A 17,113-nucleotide genomic window follows, 5' to 3' on the forward strand; every position below is an offset into this window, starting at 1 on the left:
TGTTGAATCTATCCATCTGCAACGAGCGGACTCAAACGAAGTTGCTTTTTTTCCAGAAACTCTGTATGGAAATAAATTCCCAATAAATTTCAAAGAGATAACAAATTTAAATCCAAAATAGAATTCTGTGTGAAAGAAAAAGTGAAAAGAAATACGAAAATGTTTCAAACGAATATGAAAAAACAGAACTTTGTTATGATGAAATTCGTATACGCATTGAAACATCGGAGTTTGAAAGAAGGCGATTTAGCTTTTCGTTGTTGCGACTTACCTAAATCTCCCCTTTTATAAAAGTATCATAACCCGTTTCATTGAAAACATGGTTTCATAGCGTTCAGGATAAAAGCAACGATGCACGAGAATCGGCGTCAAAATGAGAAAATTCTTTTCCACCAACCTCTCGTTGACGTCCTACGTGTTTTCGCGCCTCTTGATATTGGAATTCGCGGCAACCACCACGTTTCTCGGATAACAGATTTGTCTGGATATTGCCTCGGCTGGTGATCGCACTTACACACAGAAGTTTCTTACCATTTATCGCGTTATTTATCTTACAAATTCGTGGTATCGAGCGTCGATCGCCTTTGATCTCCTCTTGGATACGAATCAACGCTTTCACGTTGTAAGTAACTTCGCGACAAGTATCCTATCGGAAAGTTAGTGCATCGTTAATCAACGTTGCTTCGTTGTATCTTCACCTGTCGATATTCAAGGAAATTTACAAACGGCGGTAAAGCGTTGATATTTGCCGAGGAACCGCGTAATTAACGAAGTAGCTCGGTTCGATATCGACTCTTGCGGTGCATCGATCGCGCTGTTGTTATTTTTGATCGGAAACGACTGCAGGGTAACCATGACGCGACACACGCATGGAAATTGAATATCGTGAGCCGAGAATTGGATGATAAGACACTGCCGGCCTCTGGTTTCTCTTCGTCGCGGTTCACCTTCCTTTTACCGAAAAAGCTACCGGACTCTATTACTCGATCGATCTGCCATTCCATCCATCTCTCCACCCTATTAATTTTTTCCAGTCTGTTAAAAAAATATGTCCCTCGTCTGTTCCTTTCCTCATACCTCAGAGAAAACTGGGATTTCGCTGTTTGAATGGAAGAAAAAAAAAAAAGAAAGAATCTCTTTGAAGCTTGAAAATCGAAGATGACTTGTATAATGCGATTAACGAAGAATTTTCATAACGTGGATCGTATTAAATTATCACGACTAGGATTTCAAATGCCAGTTAATATTCGTTACAGTAGCTGTTGTTGTTTCTAAAGCTAAATTTCACGCTAGATTTCGAAAACAATCACGATTCGAAATATTCTTCTTCTCTGTTCTTTCTTTTCGTGCGTTAGAAGAACATCGAAATCGTCAAAGGTGGATTTCAAACGCTAATAATGGAGAATTACAGAAACAATTTTTTTTTTCATAATAACACGTGTTTAGTAACTAATATTAGGTTGTCCGATAAGTTTCTTTCGTTTTATAAGAGAATAATAGACGCACAATGTTTTTTCTTTTATATTAGTTTATTGAATTACGTACGAATATGTAATAATAGAAATATAACAAAATGGATCATACCTAATTCGATAAAATAATATAAAACAGAAATCGTTGTTCATCTATTATCGTCTTATAAAACGAAAGAAACTTTTCGGACGATCTAATACTTTTTAAAGCTTCCAAGTAGTTTGTAGTTTTTCATTAGCATCATGCGGAGAGAAATTCGTCGATGGCTTTTACAGAAAATTGCACTAGTCCTTGAGTTAGAATCGAGCTTGTACACGGATAAGTAGCATTGGAAGGTGGCTGTGTATCGGGAATGGGATATGGAATGGAATAAGATGCGTCGACTCAAGACACCTATATGTACGAGGATTCCAATATCATCAATAATGAGATATCCTGTGATATGGTCACGTGTAGGCCTCCATCGATATCGTCCACGTGTTAGTCTCTCGTTGTAATATTTTCCTTTTTGTTAAAGTTCTCAACTTTGCCACGACAATTCTTTGTATCGAATTATCGAACAGCGATCGGATTTCTCGAGTATATGGGCGAAGATTATTTTAATAGTAAACTAGGAGGATTAAAACGCGATTGAAATTTTACTTTATTCTTCCTCGATCCTGATAAAATTGTTAGCAAACGAGTGATTTAAATGCAAGGTGTGTCGCGTGTCCCGTGAGAACTGGTATTATTGGATTGGAGCGAACGTGTGTAGTTTCTCGATTTCAGAGGATATTGGCCATTAGTTATTCTCTCTGTAAACGTTTCATCAAAAAACATATAAGTATTCTTTCAAATTTAAAAAGCGTTTTAATAGCTAATTTTTGTGAAAAGCTCAGATAACGTATAAGCCGTTGAGTCGTGGAATCAACAGGAAAAGATATTTCTCTGCTTTCTCCTTCCTATCGTTTCTACATTTTCATTCTTTACTGTTCTCCCTTTCTTCTTTTCTCTATTCTTCTCTCCGTTATTTCTTTTCCTTTATTCTCCTTCTTCCTTCCTCTCTCCGTGTCCCACCGTTTCCTCTTTCCAATCAGCCGAAACAGACGAATTAACGATTGGGAGGGATAAATAATTTATGAATCCGATAACAGACCGTACCGTAACCGAGGTGACTTAATCTGTCCGTAATTGGCTCGAATGGATCGTCGAAACGATGGTTCGACGTTAACTCGCTTCCGCATAATTCGATCAGATCACGTTATTTACCTACGTGTTCCAATATCCTAAGCGAATCGACGTTTCGAAAGGATTCTCCTACTCGCACATCCGGTCTGGATTAAGGTATATCGAGCAATTTTTGCGAAGCAACGGGTGAATTTCACTTCGTCCGGCCACTTAGAATCCTTTTGTTTCTTCCAAGATGATGGAAAGACGGTAACGAGCTTGCCAAGTCACCTTTAACCAACCAACTGTCTCGCCGTTTCTTCTCTAGTTGTTTGTCGCTTCCATTTCTTCGAGAGATGATCATTCGATTGAACAACTGGAACTGCTTTCTTATTACGTGTCGATGAATGTTTATCGCGTAATCGAATAAAAATTGTCTTCCATTATCTTGCAAGAACTGGATCGAGGCAACGTACCAGTGACACGAAACGAAGTGGCAGCGAATATAAATTGCTGTTCTCCTGTCTGTGTAGGTATTGGGCAGCCAAACGGAATATCACTTCGTTCATAAAGCCCTACCACACGCAAGGAACAAGAGATCTGTACCTCACATGAGAAGGTTGAAAGTGGATCCGTTGGTAAGTGATTCCTCGAAATACACCGGGTTTTTATCGTTTTTTTTTCATAGAATTTTCGTTCCATCGTTATATCACATTTATTATTCGCAAGGCTGAAATTTCACTCTCAAAGCGTCCCTTTAACCGTTCGCCGTAAATTTCATCGATAAAAGATTGTTATCGTCTTTTGGAAAAATCAATGTGGCATTTCGAATAATAGCTTTCACGGGAGGTCGCTTTGAAAAGTCCAAAGGAACGTATTCTTTGGCTCGTGGGAGGATACGTGGAACTCGGTTTGAAAAGCCCCGTCCGGATTACCGATATAAATGTAAATGAATACGTAACTTCCAGCGACATGGAGGATATAATTGGAAAGGGAACAGATTGATCGGGTAAATTACGATTGTTCGATCGCGTGGAGTGCGGCCGCGATATTGTCATCGATCACTTCGCAGAGAACGTTCCGTTTTTTATGATACTTTCATAAATTTCCATCGTTCTATATCCGTTTTCCGACCCTTTCACTCGATTCTGAGAACGCGAGAAACTCTAACCAAACAGTCATTATTTTCCCATTGTTTGCTTCAGGTCATAGAACGGGAAATGTCAAACGAAAACGAGCGAAATCTGTCTTTAGACGCATTCCTCTTGCTATAGTTTATCCTCCTCGAAAAACCTTTGATTTCCATCGAGGGGAAATATTTGACGTTCCCGTTACCATTTTATCGCTATTTTACCCTTTTTCTGTTGACCATTCCGACTATTTATGATCTCGTCCATTAATCATTCGACGAAGCTCGTAAAAGAGAAATTAACTACTTGGCATTTTCGAGGGGTCGGAGTTCTTGCGTTGGTGTAAGGGTGGATTCGAATAAATGTTTTAGGTGCACACAGCGGTGCAACAACCCGGATTCAAGAGGGTGAAGAGAGGCTATAAACCTCTCAGCGTGGATAATCTCGTGCCACCGTACCAAATGAGTCAAATGAATCCTGGTAATAGAGATCCGTCGGATCCGTTCTTCCAATATCAATGGTACTTGAAGAACACTGGACAAAACGGTGGCAAAGCGAAGTTAGACTTGAACGTGAAGGCAGCCTGGGCTCAGGGTGTTACTGGAAAAAACGTTACCACAGCTATAATGGACGATGGTGAGATTCTACTTGGATTTCTTTATTTTAAACTATTTGTATAATGGCGTAATAGTATCATTTATTAATTTTATCTTCTTATCGCTAACTCTTACTGCTACTGTATTTACTGATCGTTTCGTCCTTTTGGTTCTCGTCTTTGTTGCGGGCATTTCTCTATTGCACCGTGTTACATTTTGTAGCATTTTGTAGCGTTCTTTCCGGTTCGAGTTTTGTCAGTCTTTCTATATCTCTTATCGATTATACTTCCTTCACACTATGTTATACACTTCTGCCGAACTGTATAACATACTTGCTAAAACTATTTAGATATCACTTCAGATGTACTATTGGATTTTCACACTGGCATAGAAATGCAGCGTTTACGATATCACGGAAGCGGATTATCACTATTTTACATATACATATTATACGTAGTTTCTAGGTCATGTAGATACGGATACGTAGGACGATTTGGCGCGATTTAACGGGCATAATTTTACCCGTGGCATCTGGAAATCTCATTAACAGAAAACGTTTTAACGCGACGCATGAATGTCTTGTATTCCCGAGGTTGGTTGTATTAATTGCACGTCGACTAGCATTACTAGGTAATCAGTTACTGGTGCTATCGCGACATAGCTTCATTAATTATCCTTATACACTGTTTCCTCGTGTACTCTAATATTCGTTTCTAATCTTTTATGGAAAATAGTCTTCACTGGTATCGTGCAGAATAGAAGATAACTGGGTAGTAGATCTTTTTTTGTAAATTCTTTTAGTCTATTTCCATAAACGTGATAACAACGATACAATGTAATCCCTTTAGCAACATGCATATTAATGTACGCGAACGAAACACGAAGAGAAACCTGTATTTGGACTTCGTGGATTGATTGAATCGTACGTATCGTACATTGTTTCATACGGAGACGAGGGATTTTCAGCGATAGCCGATAGCTAGTAGATCAAAATCGATGTAACAAACCCAGTTCTGTGATGATACATTCTGTGATGATCCTGTCGCTCTGTTCGGTTATAAAATCACGAAACTCGACATCTCGTGGCTTTTTTATTCTTTACATTGCTGTAAACAATTTTTGGAAACCGATTCTCAACGAGTTATCGTTTTTGAATAAATAAGGATGGACCAGCTTGATATCCGATTGGATGCTGTGCAAAATATTTGTTACTCGATATCGCAACAGTGCTCCACTCGCGAACATTGAACGAACAGATATGCATTTCCATCGTTTGCCTATGGATTTTCGTTTTTTTGTTACTTTTCAACGATTTCTTGCTTTCTTTTTTCATTTACTTTTTTTAGTGTGGCTGTTATTGGATCATATATCGAAGTCGCTACGTTCAAATAAAAGTTGGATTTACACTGGCAGTTGATGTATTGACTGAACGTTCTAAAAATACTAACTTCGTTTCGTGGTAAATAACAATTTCGCCACATCGCTGTTCGTGATATAGCAATTGAGCCAGTCATAACTTCACTCATCGACTTCTAAGATAATAATGCATTTGCTGGTAGTCAGAAACTAAGCTCACAACATAGTTAAACTAATGTCACAAAAAATAATTCATATCTTTGCTTATCGTCCAATGAAAATTAAACGATGCTATAAAAACATTTGTTATGACGTTCATAACTTCACGACTGAATTAAGTATAATTCTTTTACGATGTAACTAGACGTTACAGTAGTAGAGAGAATATTTCATTTAAATGTTTCATAAGAATTGAATATATATCGAAATTAGAAATGCTCGAGTATTTTGTTGCTTTTTCTGAAGAAAGAGGATTTTTCGCTATGAAAGAAGAATTCCCATTCTGTAAATAGCAATCGATAGTTCCTGATAGAAAGGCGTGTAACTGATGGTCAATTTCGATCGTTTATTAAGTCCAGAGCCTCGATATCGTCTCTGTTAAACTGTAATCTGGGATATCTCGTGATACAGCTTGTTAAAGATTTTAGCCTTTTACGGCTTTACCTCGGTTCTATCGATTTTGCCCGACAGTCATCGTTCGGCAAATATAGCGATAATATCCCGCCGTTAGCGTTGTCGACCACGCAATATTACGAGTTTAACGCCGCACGAAACTCGTTGATACTTTAGATAAACAAATTGTTCCATTATTTGGTCGACTTTGATCATTTCGCTCTAATCTTCCGGTAATCTGTTCGAATAAAGTGAATTGTATAATATTCGGCGAATAAAGCGTTGTTTCGTGGATTTAGAAGATTAACGATCAGGAATTTCATCGTTCGCGAGTCAATAGTCGTAGAAACTCCAATTATATCTCGTGTATGTTAAATCTATGGTACTTCATGAAACTTTTCGATACTTGAATATACACATTTTTCTACGAATATCTATATCATATGGATTACACGAAAAATTTGGAAATTTGATTAGCAACGTATGGAGACTCGACTACGATGAAAGTATCGGTAAAATACGAAGCAATCTGAATGGTTCACGATGATATATTAATTATGTTTTATTTTATTTTAATTATATTTTATATTCTATTTTATTATTTTAAGTTATATTAATTAATAAGTTTTAACGTTCAGTGGGACCAGCATTAATCCCGTGTTATAAGACTATGGAATACTAACTCTGCGTTATAAGACTTCAAAGTATTTCAGTCTTTTCCTTCAAACGTGATATGTAAATATCTAACGTTGGAGAATACGCTGATGAAATCATAAAGTAAAAGGTCAGTCGTGTTGCAAGAGAAGCTTCATCTTTACCCAGAACTCGGGCTTAAAGCTCTCTTCGAATGATTAGCCCGCGGAAACTTTTAATGGACTTGGTGTAATCTTGAAGTATCTCTAGTGTTTCCATTCCTCGGTCTACCGGATTACATATTCTATTTTGAAAACGTCGGTTCTTTATTTTTGTTCCAGGGGTCGACTACATGCATCCGGATCTAAAATACAACTACGTAAGTACGATCACTATACGCAAAAGAAGAAAGTATGGTGATTATTATACGTAACCGTGGTTCAAGCGAATACTCCGATCACATAGAAATTCGTTATAAAGTCGATGTCTGAAAGGTTGAAAAATTGCGTGGAAGATCATTCTGTTTACCTTCCTTTCAACGCGTTTGCTGCCACATCTCGGTGGCGTTCTATTGTAACCGCAACACATTCATAAGGTACATTAGCATATACTGAATCGCATGCGTTGAAATTCAAATCGAGTTCGTAACCATTTTATCACGACGAACGGGCGACGATAAAAATCCGCGGAGCGTCCATTTTGTGGCAGTCGTCGCACTGATGTCCTACCCAGGATCTACTCGAGCAGACGGCCATTGTTTCCCGGTATAACGTCGTTAATCAACGCGACGAGGTGTCTTTACCAGCGGTCTTTGTCCTGGGAAATGAAACCCGACCCAATGGAAAATCACAGGGAAACGTATCGCACGGCTTGGATAACGCACTTTCAGATCTATCAGGGACAATTACGTTTCGAACGTTTTCATTTTTCGGCTATTGCGATTTGTTAGTTAAAATGCAATTATTACTACGGCGATATATTACAACTGACGAGAGAATATCAACTTCTATCGTTTTAACGAGTGGAAATTCTATCCTCGTAGAAAGCTATAGCCGCTGAATCTTCGCGAATGAATCAACGTACGCGATATATTTCATCGTTTGCTACGCCACTAATGACGAATGTTAGTCTGTTTTCAAATGTAGATCGTTTGGAAATTATTCGCAACGAAATGTGGCGAAATTGCGCGGCTGAACTGAAATATCCTTCTGATTCCAACAACTTTGTCTTATTACGAGGCATTTACAAAAATCTTGAAAGCATCGATAGCGAGCATATTTGCTGACGAGTACGCGCCTCTAGAAAAACGTTTGCCTTGAAAGTTGAAAGATTGTCCGTCGAAGGCAACGACGTACGTGCTATGGAGAATAAACGAAGACACAAGAGGGACATAATTTCCATTATTCGCGAAAGAACAGTCTGTTTTACGACCTGTCTCGGCCACGAGTTTTCGAGTGCAGAAGTCTCTGGTACGTTCGATTCAGATCACGTAGCTTAGCTAGCTCCTCGAGATCTACTTGATGTCTTGCAGGAACAAGAAAGTCAGCGCGTTAAAAGCGGTTAGTTAAAGAGGACGATAACGTGTGTCGAATGATGCTGAAGGAGAAGTTGAAGAATTCACGCTCGGAAATTACAGCAAATACTTGGCAAATGTACTTTGGATAACAGCGACGTAGGATTATGTTGTTTCGCGGCGACGATGAACGCTCAACCTATGTGCTGGGATGTCGAGTTGATGTCGAATATGGTTAAAGCAAACAGTTGGTGGAAACGTTTCATGAATAAAAACAGCAGAGATGTCGTGAACATGTGAAGGGGGAGAAGATAATAAATGGGTGAAGTTTCTCAGGGTTTTTTCAAAGATCGGAGGCTGAAAGGCGGACAGACAATGCAACACCCACGTGTCACAGAGGCTCGTAGTCAACTTTATGAGGGAGGAGACAATAAGGGGAGAAAGTTGGCTGGACGTTAAATGACAAAGGATGGAATTTTCTAGCATAAAAACCGGCAAACTAATTACCATTTCATCCTGATACAATGTTCACCGCGTCGTTCAACGTCGTCGAGGGATAAATTCGTAGATAAGGAAGAAGGAATTTGATGGAGCGAATTTAATAAAGTTTGCTCGAGTGCTTTTTATGACAGGAACGGCAATGAATTTGTCAGTGTTAAGTTGGCCCATTATACTAAAACATCTAAAGATTCTGGAATTTTTATCAATGTCATTCAATTAGAGGGTAAAAAATGAGGTGATATGGACGTGAAATGGGAGGAGAAACATGGGAGGGTATTGGGAAGGACGAAGGGATGAACTGAAGGGCCAGTTTTCAAGACGAAGATTAATAGTCGAGCGACGTTCTGTGGATACGAGGAATTTATGGGGTGTAAAATTAATAGGAAAGAATTCCTATACTGCGCAAATTATGTCGGTGGGTTCTGTGTTCGATTAATTAATGAAGCCAACAAGTCTAGTCATTTTTGTCAGAGATTTATTCTGATTTATCGTTATACAAATTTGCGAGATATTTTATGCGCGAAAAATTCCCTTGACAACGTGATATTTATGAAGAACAACGAGGAGATTACCCATGAAATATTAGTAATATTTTTGTCATGACAGAAGTGGCATAGCTTGCAAGAGCCGCGTAAAAGGAAAAGCTGACACGAAGAACATTGTAATGACAATGTTAAGAGAACTACTGCTTATCAACCTGGAGAACAAGAATTCGATTCTCAGTCAGATAAAATAAAATAATGTTATGATCTGATCGACAACATGGATGACAGTAAGAAAAGGATAATTTCCAGTCGATAACACCAGAATGTAATTTTTAGAATGCGCAGTAAGTATATAGAAATAACAAATTCAAATTACAAAGATAAAACTTTCAGCAGTGCGGTCACATAAAAGTTACGTTACGAAAGAACAAAGAAGCGTATTTCCTTCACCTTTTCATCAATTGGAAAAGCTCCAGGAAACTTTCATCTTAAAGAATATCGCTACTCAGACCAATACTGATTCCCTTATAGTAACTTATACTTACCAATCGAATTGTTGTCGTAACGTATTTTTATTTCATTTTCTTAAAAAGAGAAAAAAGAATTAGCGTAGGATGGGAATCCGTAGGTTGTCGATCTTCTATCAATTTTAAATTCCTAGAATTCTCCTTGTAATCAGGAAATAGGATACCATTTTCGTTGGAAGATTCAACGAAACTAAAGAAAAATCCTTCGTATGTTCTAGAACGCCAAAGCTTCTTACGACTTCAGCAGTAACGATCCTTATCCGTATCCACGATATACCGATGATTGGTTCAATAGGTGAGTAAAATGATACAAAATCTGTATTACCGTGAAGCTGCAATCTACAGAGTGGAATTTTAACGAAGTTTACAGGATTAAATATTTGCTATATAAGGTACAACTGGCTATTTTTACTAACAAGATTAGAAAGGGGTTGGCCTTGGTTAATAATAACTTGAGAGAAACGCGAAAGCTCGGCACGATCGCGTAATTAATGATTACCGGATAGCAATTAGCGTGGATGCTGGGGTAGATGGTTATTAACGTTGGGAAATTGTTTCGAGTTTTTATTTCAACTCTATGTTGTTTTTCCACGGTGATTGAAGGTGACACTGCTCACCGAGAAGAAGGCAAGGAACAGGATATCGATGTTGCAGTCGGGACAAATCGATGAAACTTTTTATTCGATACCGAGAAATGGACTTTTCGGTTAGCGAATCGAAAAGAACGGCCCTTTCTTCGGTTTTACATTTAAAGTCGATAGGAGGATCCGGTGAAACGGTGGAAAGAGACTGATCGCGTAGCTTGACGCAAAAACCTTCTATATCACTAGAAGGAGGGAGACTAATGTATTTCTTTTCCAATTCCACTGGTTATTTTAATTTCACTTGGAGAATTATTTTCCATAATTCCCGTAGCACAGCTGTCGAGCGGTCGTATCTCTTACGTAAAAATATTTCCATGAACCCATCATTTATTTCCCGCGATGGCTTACGCAATCTTTTTCCAGTAATTTCTGCGAGTTCCTGCCGTTGACAAGAGCTTTCTACCTCGAATAAATACCGTGAAAAGCCTAATACGACGAGCGAACGGTTCTACTCAAAGCGTTTCTCGCCCAGCGTTCTTATAAAGTATCTCAGTAAGAGAATTTATCATACGAGTTGCCTATTTTCCATCGGTACTCGTCCTTCGAGATGAAACATTTTTCGTTTCTCAAATATCTCTCTGTCGAATTTTTCCCCTTTAACCTTTCCGCTTTGCATGTTTCGACAGAGAAACATGGATCTCTGTTGGAACAAGTTCATCAAGAAAGAAATTCTAGACAATCGTCCACAACTCTATTAATGGTTCACTGAATTTTCTAACGGAGCGAAGAATTTAACGAATCACGCTTCGTTTCGTATATTCAGCGAGCGAATCTATAATTCGATTCTTCGTTTAATCGAAGGAAACGAGTTTATTCAGCGAATAAACGAGGAATTGATTAAAACGCTTTCTGCACCGTCTCTACGAGGAATTTGTCAATCCGATGTGGCATTACACCATGACCTCGTCTTAACGTAATTCATCGTTCTTATTCTGTGTGTGTGTGTGTGTGTGTGTGAAAAGCTTGATGGAAAATGAGACGGGCGTTTCACAGTGATCGCCTCGATTTGGACGTTGATACGTCTGCGACAAAGTCGTTCATATCCTCTTTATGACGTGCACTACTCGATTTTATTGGCTCAATCAGAACGCTGTAATAAAGCTGGACTCTAAAGCTTTCAGGAACGTGACGAAAGAGAATCGAGTGGGCGTGATAAAGCGAACGATAAAATTCGTTGGAACGTTTGCGTCGCGACTTGGACTCGAGAATCGCGAGATTCCACGCCTTTCCCAATATCTCCGCTATATCGTGGTACACGCGAAGCTTTCAGCAGTTCGCTTTCTGTCTTCTGAACGCTCCGTTTGCGCCTCCACTTACTCAATGCAATATCGTTTCGCATGCTTTATCCGTTTGTCGTCAGCGAAACTGATAGTCACGCGGTATTGCTTTGAGGAGTATTTGATCAGACGTTTGGTAGTTCCGCCCGTGTTCACGATAGGTGGACTTTTAGAAGAGAAAATCAGAGATAGAGTGCAAGTTAAGGAACGTACTGCATCCTTAAAATTTTTGTATTTAGAATCGAAAGTCTCGCGAGAAGACGAGCCTGATAAAATTTTGAATGTCATCAAACTTCTAACGAACGCTGTCTGTTCTCTGTAATTATTATTAATTATTAATTTGAACTTTGCTTGATTAATTTCTATGATAAATAGCCGTGTCTCGGCTTCCCTGCTTTTTAGTTTAGTCGCACAGTATATTCAAAGATCGTCGTGACTTGTTGTTCCACCCGTCCTTTCGTTAATTACTTTGGGTGTAATTTAGCCCGCTTGGCTGAGACGTTACACGACAAATGATCGTTTAACCATCGAAATGGGAATTAATTTGATTCGAATGAATATCGCTCTATAGCTCGAATCGAAGGGATACCATGGAATAGGGAATATTCATTTAATTTTGTTTTAATTAGAAAATGCAAAGGTTATAAACGCCAGTGGCATGTTATCACAGGCAATTGTAGATCGTCTTGGCTCCGGATTGTATAATAAAACCGTATTTGTCGTGGCCCATTTGCGGTACCTCTGGTACCAGATGCGCTTGTTCAGTTCGCAGCTGTTTCAACCTGACGTACACAGCAATAAAGGCAGCTTATTAAGCGGTAAACGTTCTTGGTAATTTTCCAGCGGCAAATTTGCCGCAATAAAATTTTCATTAAACGTTCTTTCAGGTATCGGCTATGGCGTTCCTTTGACTGTTTTTGAGTTCGCGACGCGAGCACGCTTGTGACGTGATCGCTCATAAATTCTCATTTAAGAGGATTGTATCCGTTTCGTGGCGATACGTTATTCGTGATTGCGATGAACGAACAGGGAAAGAACTTTTCAAATCTCGTGCATCGTTTGTTTTCATTTCACCCGTCTTGTTTCTTTACCAATTTATTGCCTTCAGCGTTGCACAAGCAACGAACAACTGAAGGAGGACTACCGTGTAGACGATTCGAAGGAGGAAAACGATAGTTCGCTTTCCCTCTATGAAATTCCACGCTCTAACGTTTCTACGAACTTTGATAATCCAGATCCACGAACTAATCGAGTCTCTTCAATTCGATTTACACGCTCTAATCGCTGTTAATCATCCGATAATCGACACCCAGATTCCCAGCACGGAGAATCTGTAGTAAAAACATTTTCCCTGTCACGCAGACACGATGGATCTAATTAAGGCGTTATTTTTCTTGGAAGCCACGGAACTAGATGCGCCGGCGAGGTGGCAGCAGCCCGGGACAACGGCGTCTGCGGCGTGGGCGTAGCTTACGACTCGAAAGTCGCTGGGATCCGAATGTTGGATCAGCCTTACATGACCGACCTGATCGAAGCTAACAGCATGGGACACGAACCTGACCTCATAGACATTTATAGCGCCTCATGGGGACCGACGGACGACGGAAAGACCGTGGACGGGCCGCGAAATGCGACGATGAGGGCCATCGTGCGTGGCGTTAACGAGGTGCGTATTAGTATCACGTTTTTTACCCTCTTCTACATCACCCATAGGATCTTCTTAGCGTCCTGAGAGAGACAGAGAGAGAGGGAGAGAGGGATTAACCCTCGTACCTTGAAACTTGCTCGATTATTTATCGCTACCTTCCAAACTCTGTAACCATAGAACATAGAGAAATATGGAAAAGTTTTTGGTTGAATAAATCTGTCATTTTATTTTGCAAAATCGGTGTCTAAAGGAATTTTAATCGTCGGAACACAGAGCGTAAAAGCACGTAAAAGAAAGCAGTACAACGATAAGTCGTGCTGTTTTTAACCTTTACGTTCTTGCTGTGCAATCATCATGTGATTACATCGCTCATCGCTGTACGAATTCGCATCACCATGGAATATACAAATTTGCGTTATCGATGAGATTTTGGTAAAGAAGGATCACATCATTGGTAAAACCGTTTGGTATAACCGATGAAATTCTGTTCAAACATAATAAATTATTGATCTGCTCGATGTCGTTTTGACACGTTTACTGTTCGATGTTGGTTTGAAGTTGGTTTTGGATTTCATTCTATGGCTGACGTTAAAACCGTGGTGACCTTTACGCGAGCCATCACCGCATAGCGTTCTGATTTCTCATGAGAGGGGACTTCAGCGCGCTCCATTTGAAACTTTTATGGAAACAGCGGAATGTAATTTTTACGTTGATAAACACACTGTGACAGCCGTTTCACCCACGATACGTGTCATCCATATTTCAGTAACGTATCGCGATTCAGGCAGGGCACAGAGGAACTTCGACTGCCGTGATTCGTTTCTACGATACGCAATCTGTTTCTGATATTGTATCTTGTGGGGACGAATGTTATCTAGTTGCTAGTTTCGAACACAAAACGAGACGTTGGCAAATGGTATTAAACCAGGATCGGTTTCCACGGTGAAGTTAATGTGTTTTGTTGTCGTCAGTTAACCAACTGAACTTTCTTTGTCGGCTGAATACGCTGAAAATCATGTTACAGTTACTTCGATTGCAACTGTTGTAACGAAGGTAGAACTTTTAGTTTGTGTACGAAAATTGCAATATTTCATTTGCAATTTATTTTTCAGTCAATTCGCGTTGTTAAATTTTACTGAATTTTTACTGCATTTACGAAAAGGAATCTCAAAAATCGATTCAATTTAATCCGTTGCTATTTTTTAGTGTCGAAAGTTGCGATATTTCATTTGCAATTTATTTTTCAGTCAATTCGCGTTATTAAATTTTATTGAACTTCCATTGCACTCACGAAAAGAAATTTCAAAAATCGATTCAATTTAATTGTTTATTACTTTTTCTCCCATCTGGATTCTACAATTTTATGAAATTTTATGAAATTGAATCTTCTTTTGCATCACTGTACGATGAAATGTTTCGTTCGAATTATAGGAACTCTTTTTCTACCTCTGATCTGTGTAACAAGTTTTTACGATGCATCTGCCGTTCCAACATATTTTTTTGTAAATTGATAAAACAATAACACGCTTTATTAATATTTTCAATAATGTTGTATCGCACACAACTTTTATTTTATATTATTTCTGCTTAATCTGATTTAACTCTCGCACAGTGAATATGTTATTTTATTGAATAAAGGGAAGAGTCGATTGAAAAAGCTTTTATCTCTGTATGATAAATAATTGTACTTATAAAAACAGACACAAGAGATAAAATCATTCATATAGTTGGACAGAACAATAGTACAGGAAATGTAACTTGGAAAGTAATAAACGTGAAATATCTGCATGAATCGAAATTGATTCAGCCACACGGCTTAAAGTGCCTAATAGATTTACTCTGGAATTCTAGTAATCTTTTGCGGGCAAAACTCGAGGGACTAAGTTCAACCTTTAGTGCTTCTCCATTTTACAAGTATATATGACGTAAGTTTAAGCTATGGTTTATGTAATTTACGCAAGCCATAGTATTTACGAGACGTTTCTACGACGTTTCTCATTTAACGATAATTCCACCTTGAAATTTGTTCTCGTAAAGAATATGTGTCTCCCTTTTATCAAAGTAGCTTCCTCTGTCGTTCGAATCACGTACTCCAGCGGCACATACGGCAATTTCCAGGATACGCGTATACCGTGTTCGCAGAGATTTCCTTGTTTTCGCTAAAAACGTTACGACATTTCAGCTTTCATATTTTCCTTGATATTTTTTTGATGCTTAGCATTTCCACCCTCTGTCGCTATATATATTTCCCACGTTTAATTTACTTATCATGTTTTCCTTTGTTCACTCTCCTAACAATTTTATACGACGATTTAATTGCATAATTTTTATCGTTGCTCGGCCTGTCACAATTTTCAATATTTCACGAGTTATAATAAGTTTGAACGCTGTTCGTATGCAACTTCTACCGAAGTTTCTTTTAATTACCAAATCTTTCTCGCTCTCTCTTCGTCTTCCGTCTTCAACCGAGAGAATTTGTTTTTCCATGGGAAGAAAGGTCAAGAGGTAATAAAGTTAATTCGCCAACTTCGTCTTTGCAGAAACGGTGTCCTAATTAACTTTGTAATTGCGCCGTGAATTTCTGACGGTCGTCACGTCAACGGAAGTCGCTCAACGGTGCTTTCAAGCCGTCTGTAAACAAAGTATCCTTCGACTCCATCGATCGTTCTGCGTGAAAGCTCATGAATACATCCTTTGGTTCGCTACTATTCGTCAGAGTTTCGCGTATAGCGTTAATAACATCGAGTAATTAAAGTTTTCCTCGACAGAACGTACTCGCCACGTTTCCATCTTTTTCACGATTTCTTTGTCAAGATCATCGTCCTATTTTAAATTTGAATCGTGGGTAGCACACAGGATAAAGGCAGAATTATTTATCTTACAAGCAAAGTTATCGAGATTGCAAAAGAATTTTCGAACGAACGTCGTGTTGTACACGTCGTAGATGGAATTGGATTTGTCAAGCATGTAATAAGTACGTGTTTCGAACTCTGAAGGGAGAACACGCAAGACGTGCTTCGATTTTTCCGAGAAAACTCGACTTGGTCGAGTTTCCGCAATTCCCATAAACCACGAACGAGTAGCCAATAATTGCTTCGAATCCAATCAGTGTCCACGTCATTGCGAACGAAAGCGTCGATAATTTTCATCGAAAAGACGGCGTACTCGAGTAGACTTAATTACCGAGATAATGAAATCGATTCGTGTAAAAGCCACGGACGTAGCTTACGATCACTTTTCTCCATCACGATAATTCTAACTGTGTAATTTAGAGGCAAGGATTAGACAGATTCGAAGAAAAGCAGCTGCATTCGTATTTGTTGCTGTCGATGGCTCGCGGCGATCATTAGATTTGGAATGTAATTACGAGAATCGGAACGAGATGTTCGAGGACTCGTTGGAAGCTGGAACGTCGATCGACGCGTGACTGTTTATCGTACTCGTAGCGTGAACGTGACTACTACTAATTAACCGAGTAATTCATTTCATCGAATCTCGTATGTTTATTTGCGTTGCGCTTGTCCCGTTGTTGCAAATTAGTTTGCACTCGTGTTTTCAAACTATATCGAAAG

The 17,113-nt window shown here is 39.0% G+C and overlaps 1 protein-coding gene across 1 annotated transcript in view; it reads left to right on the forward strand.

Annotated features, from left to right (window-relative positions):
- amon (prohormone processing protease amontillado) overlaps window positions 1–17,113 on the forward strand; it is a 38,994-nt gene that overhangs the window by 9,018 nt on the left and 12,863 nt on the right. Inside the window, 5 exon segments of the mRNA XM_069125625.1 lie at window positions 3,153–3,257; window positions 4,121–4,385; window positions 7,288–7,325; window positions 10,191–10,267; window positions 13,295–13,559. Coding sequence (XP_068981726.1) covers window positions 3,153–3,257; window positions 4,121–4,385; window positions 7,288–7,325; window positions 10,191–10,267; window positions 13,295–13,559 — 750 coding nt within the window.

This window comes from Bombus flavifrons, chromosome 13 (genome assembly GCF_040668555.2).
Source record: "Bombus flavifrons isolate JBK064 chromosome 13, iyBomFlav1_principal, whole genome shotgun sequence".
NCBI lineage: Eukaryota > Metazoa > Arthropoda > Insecta > Hymenoptera > Apidae > Bombus > Bombus flavifrons.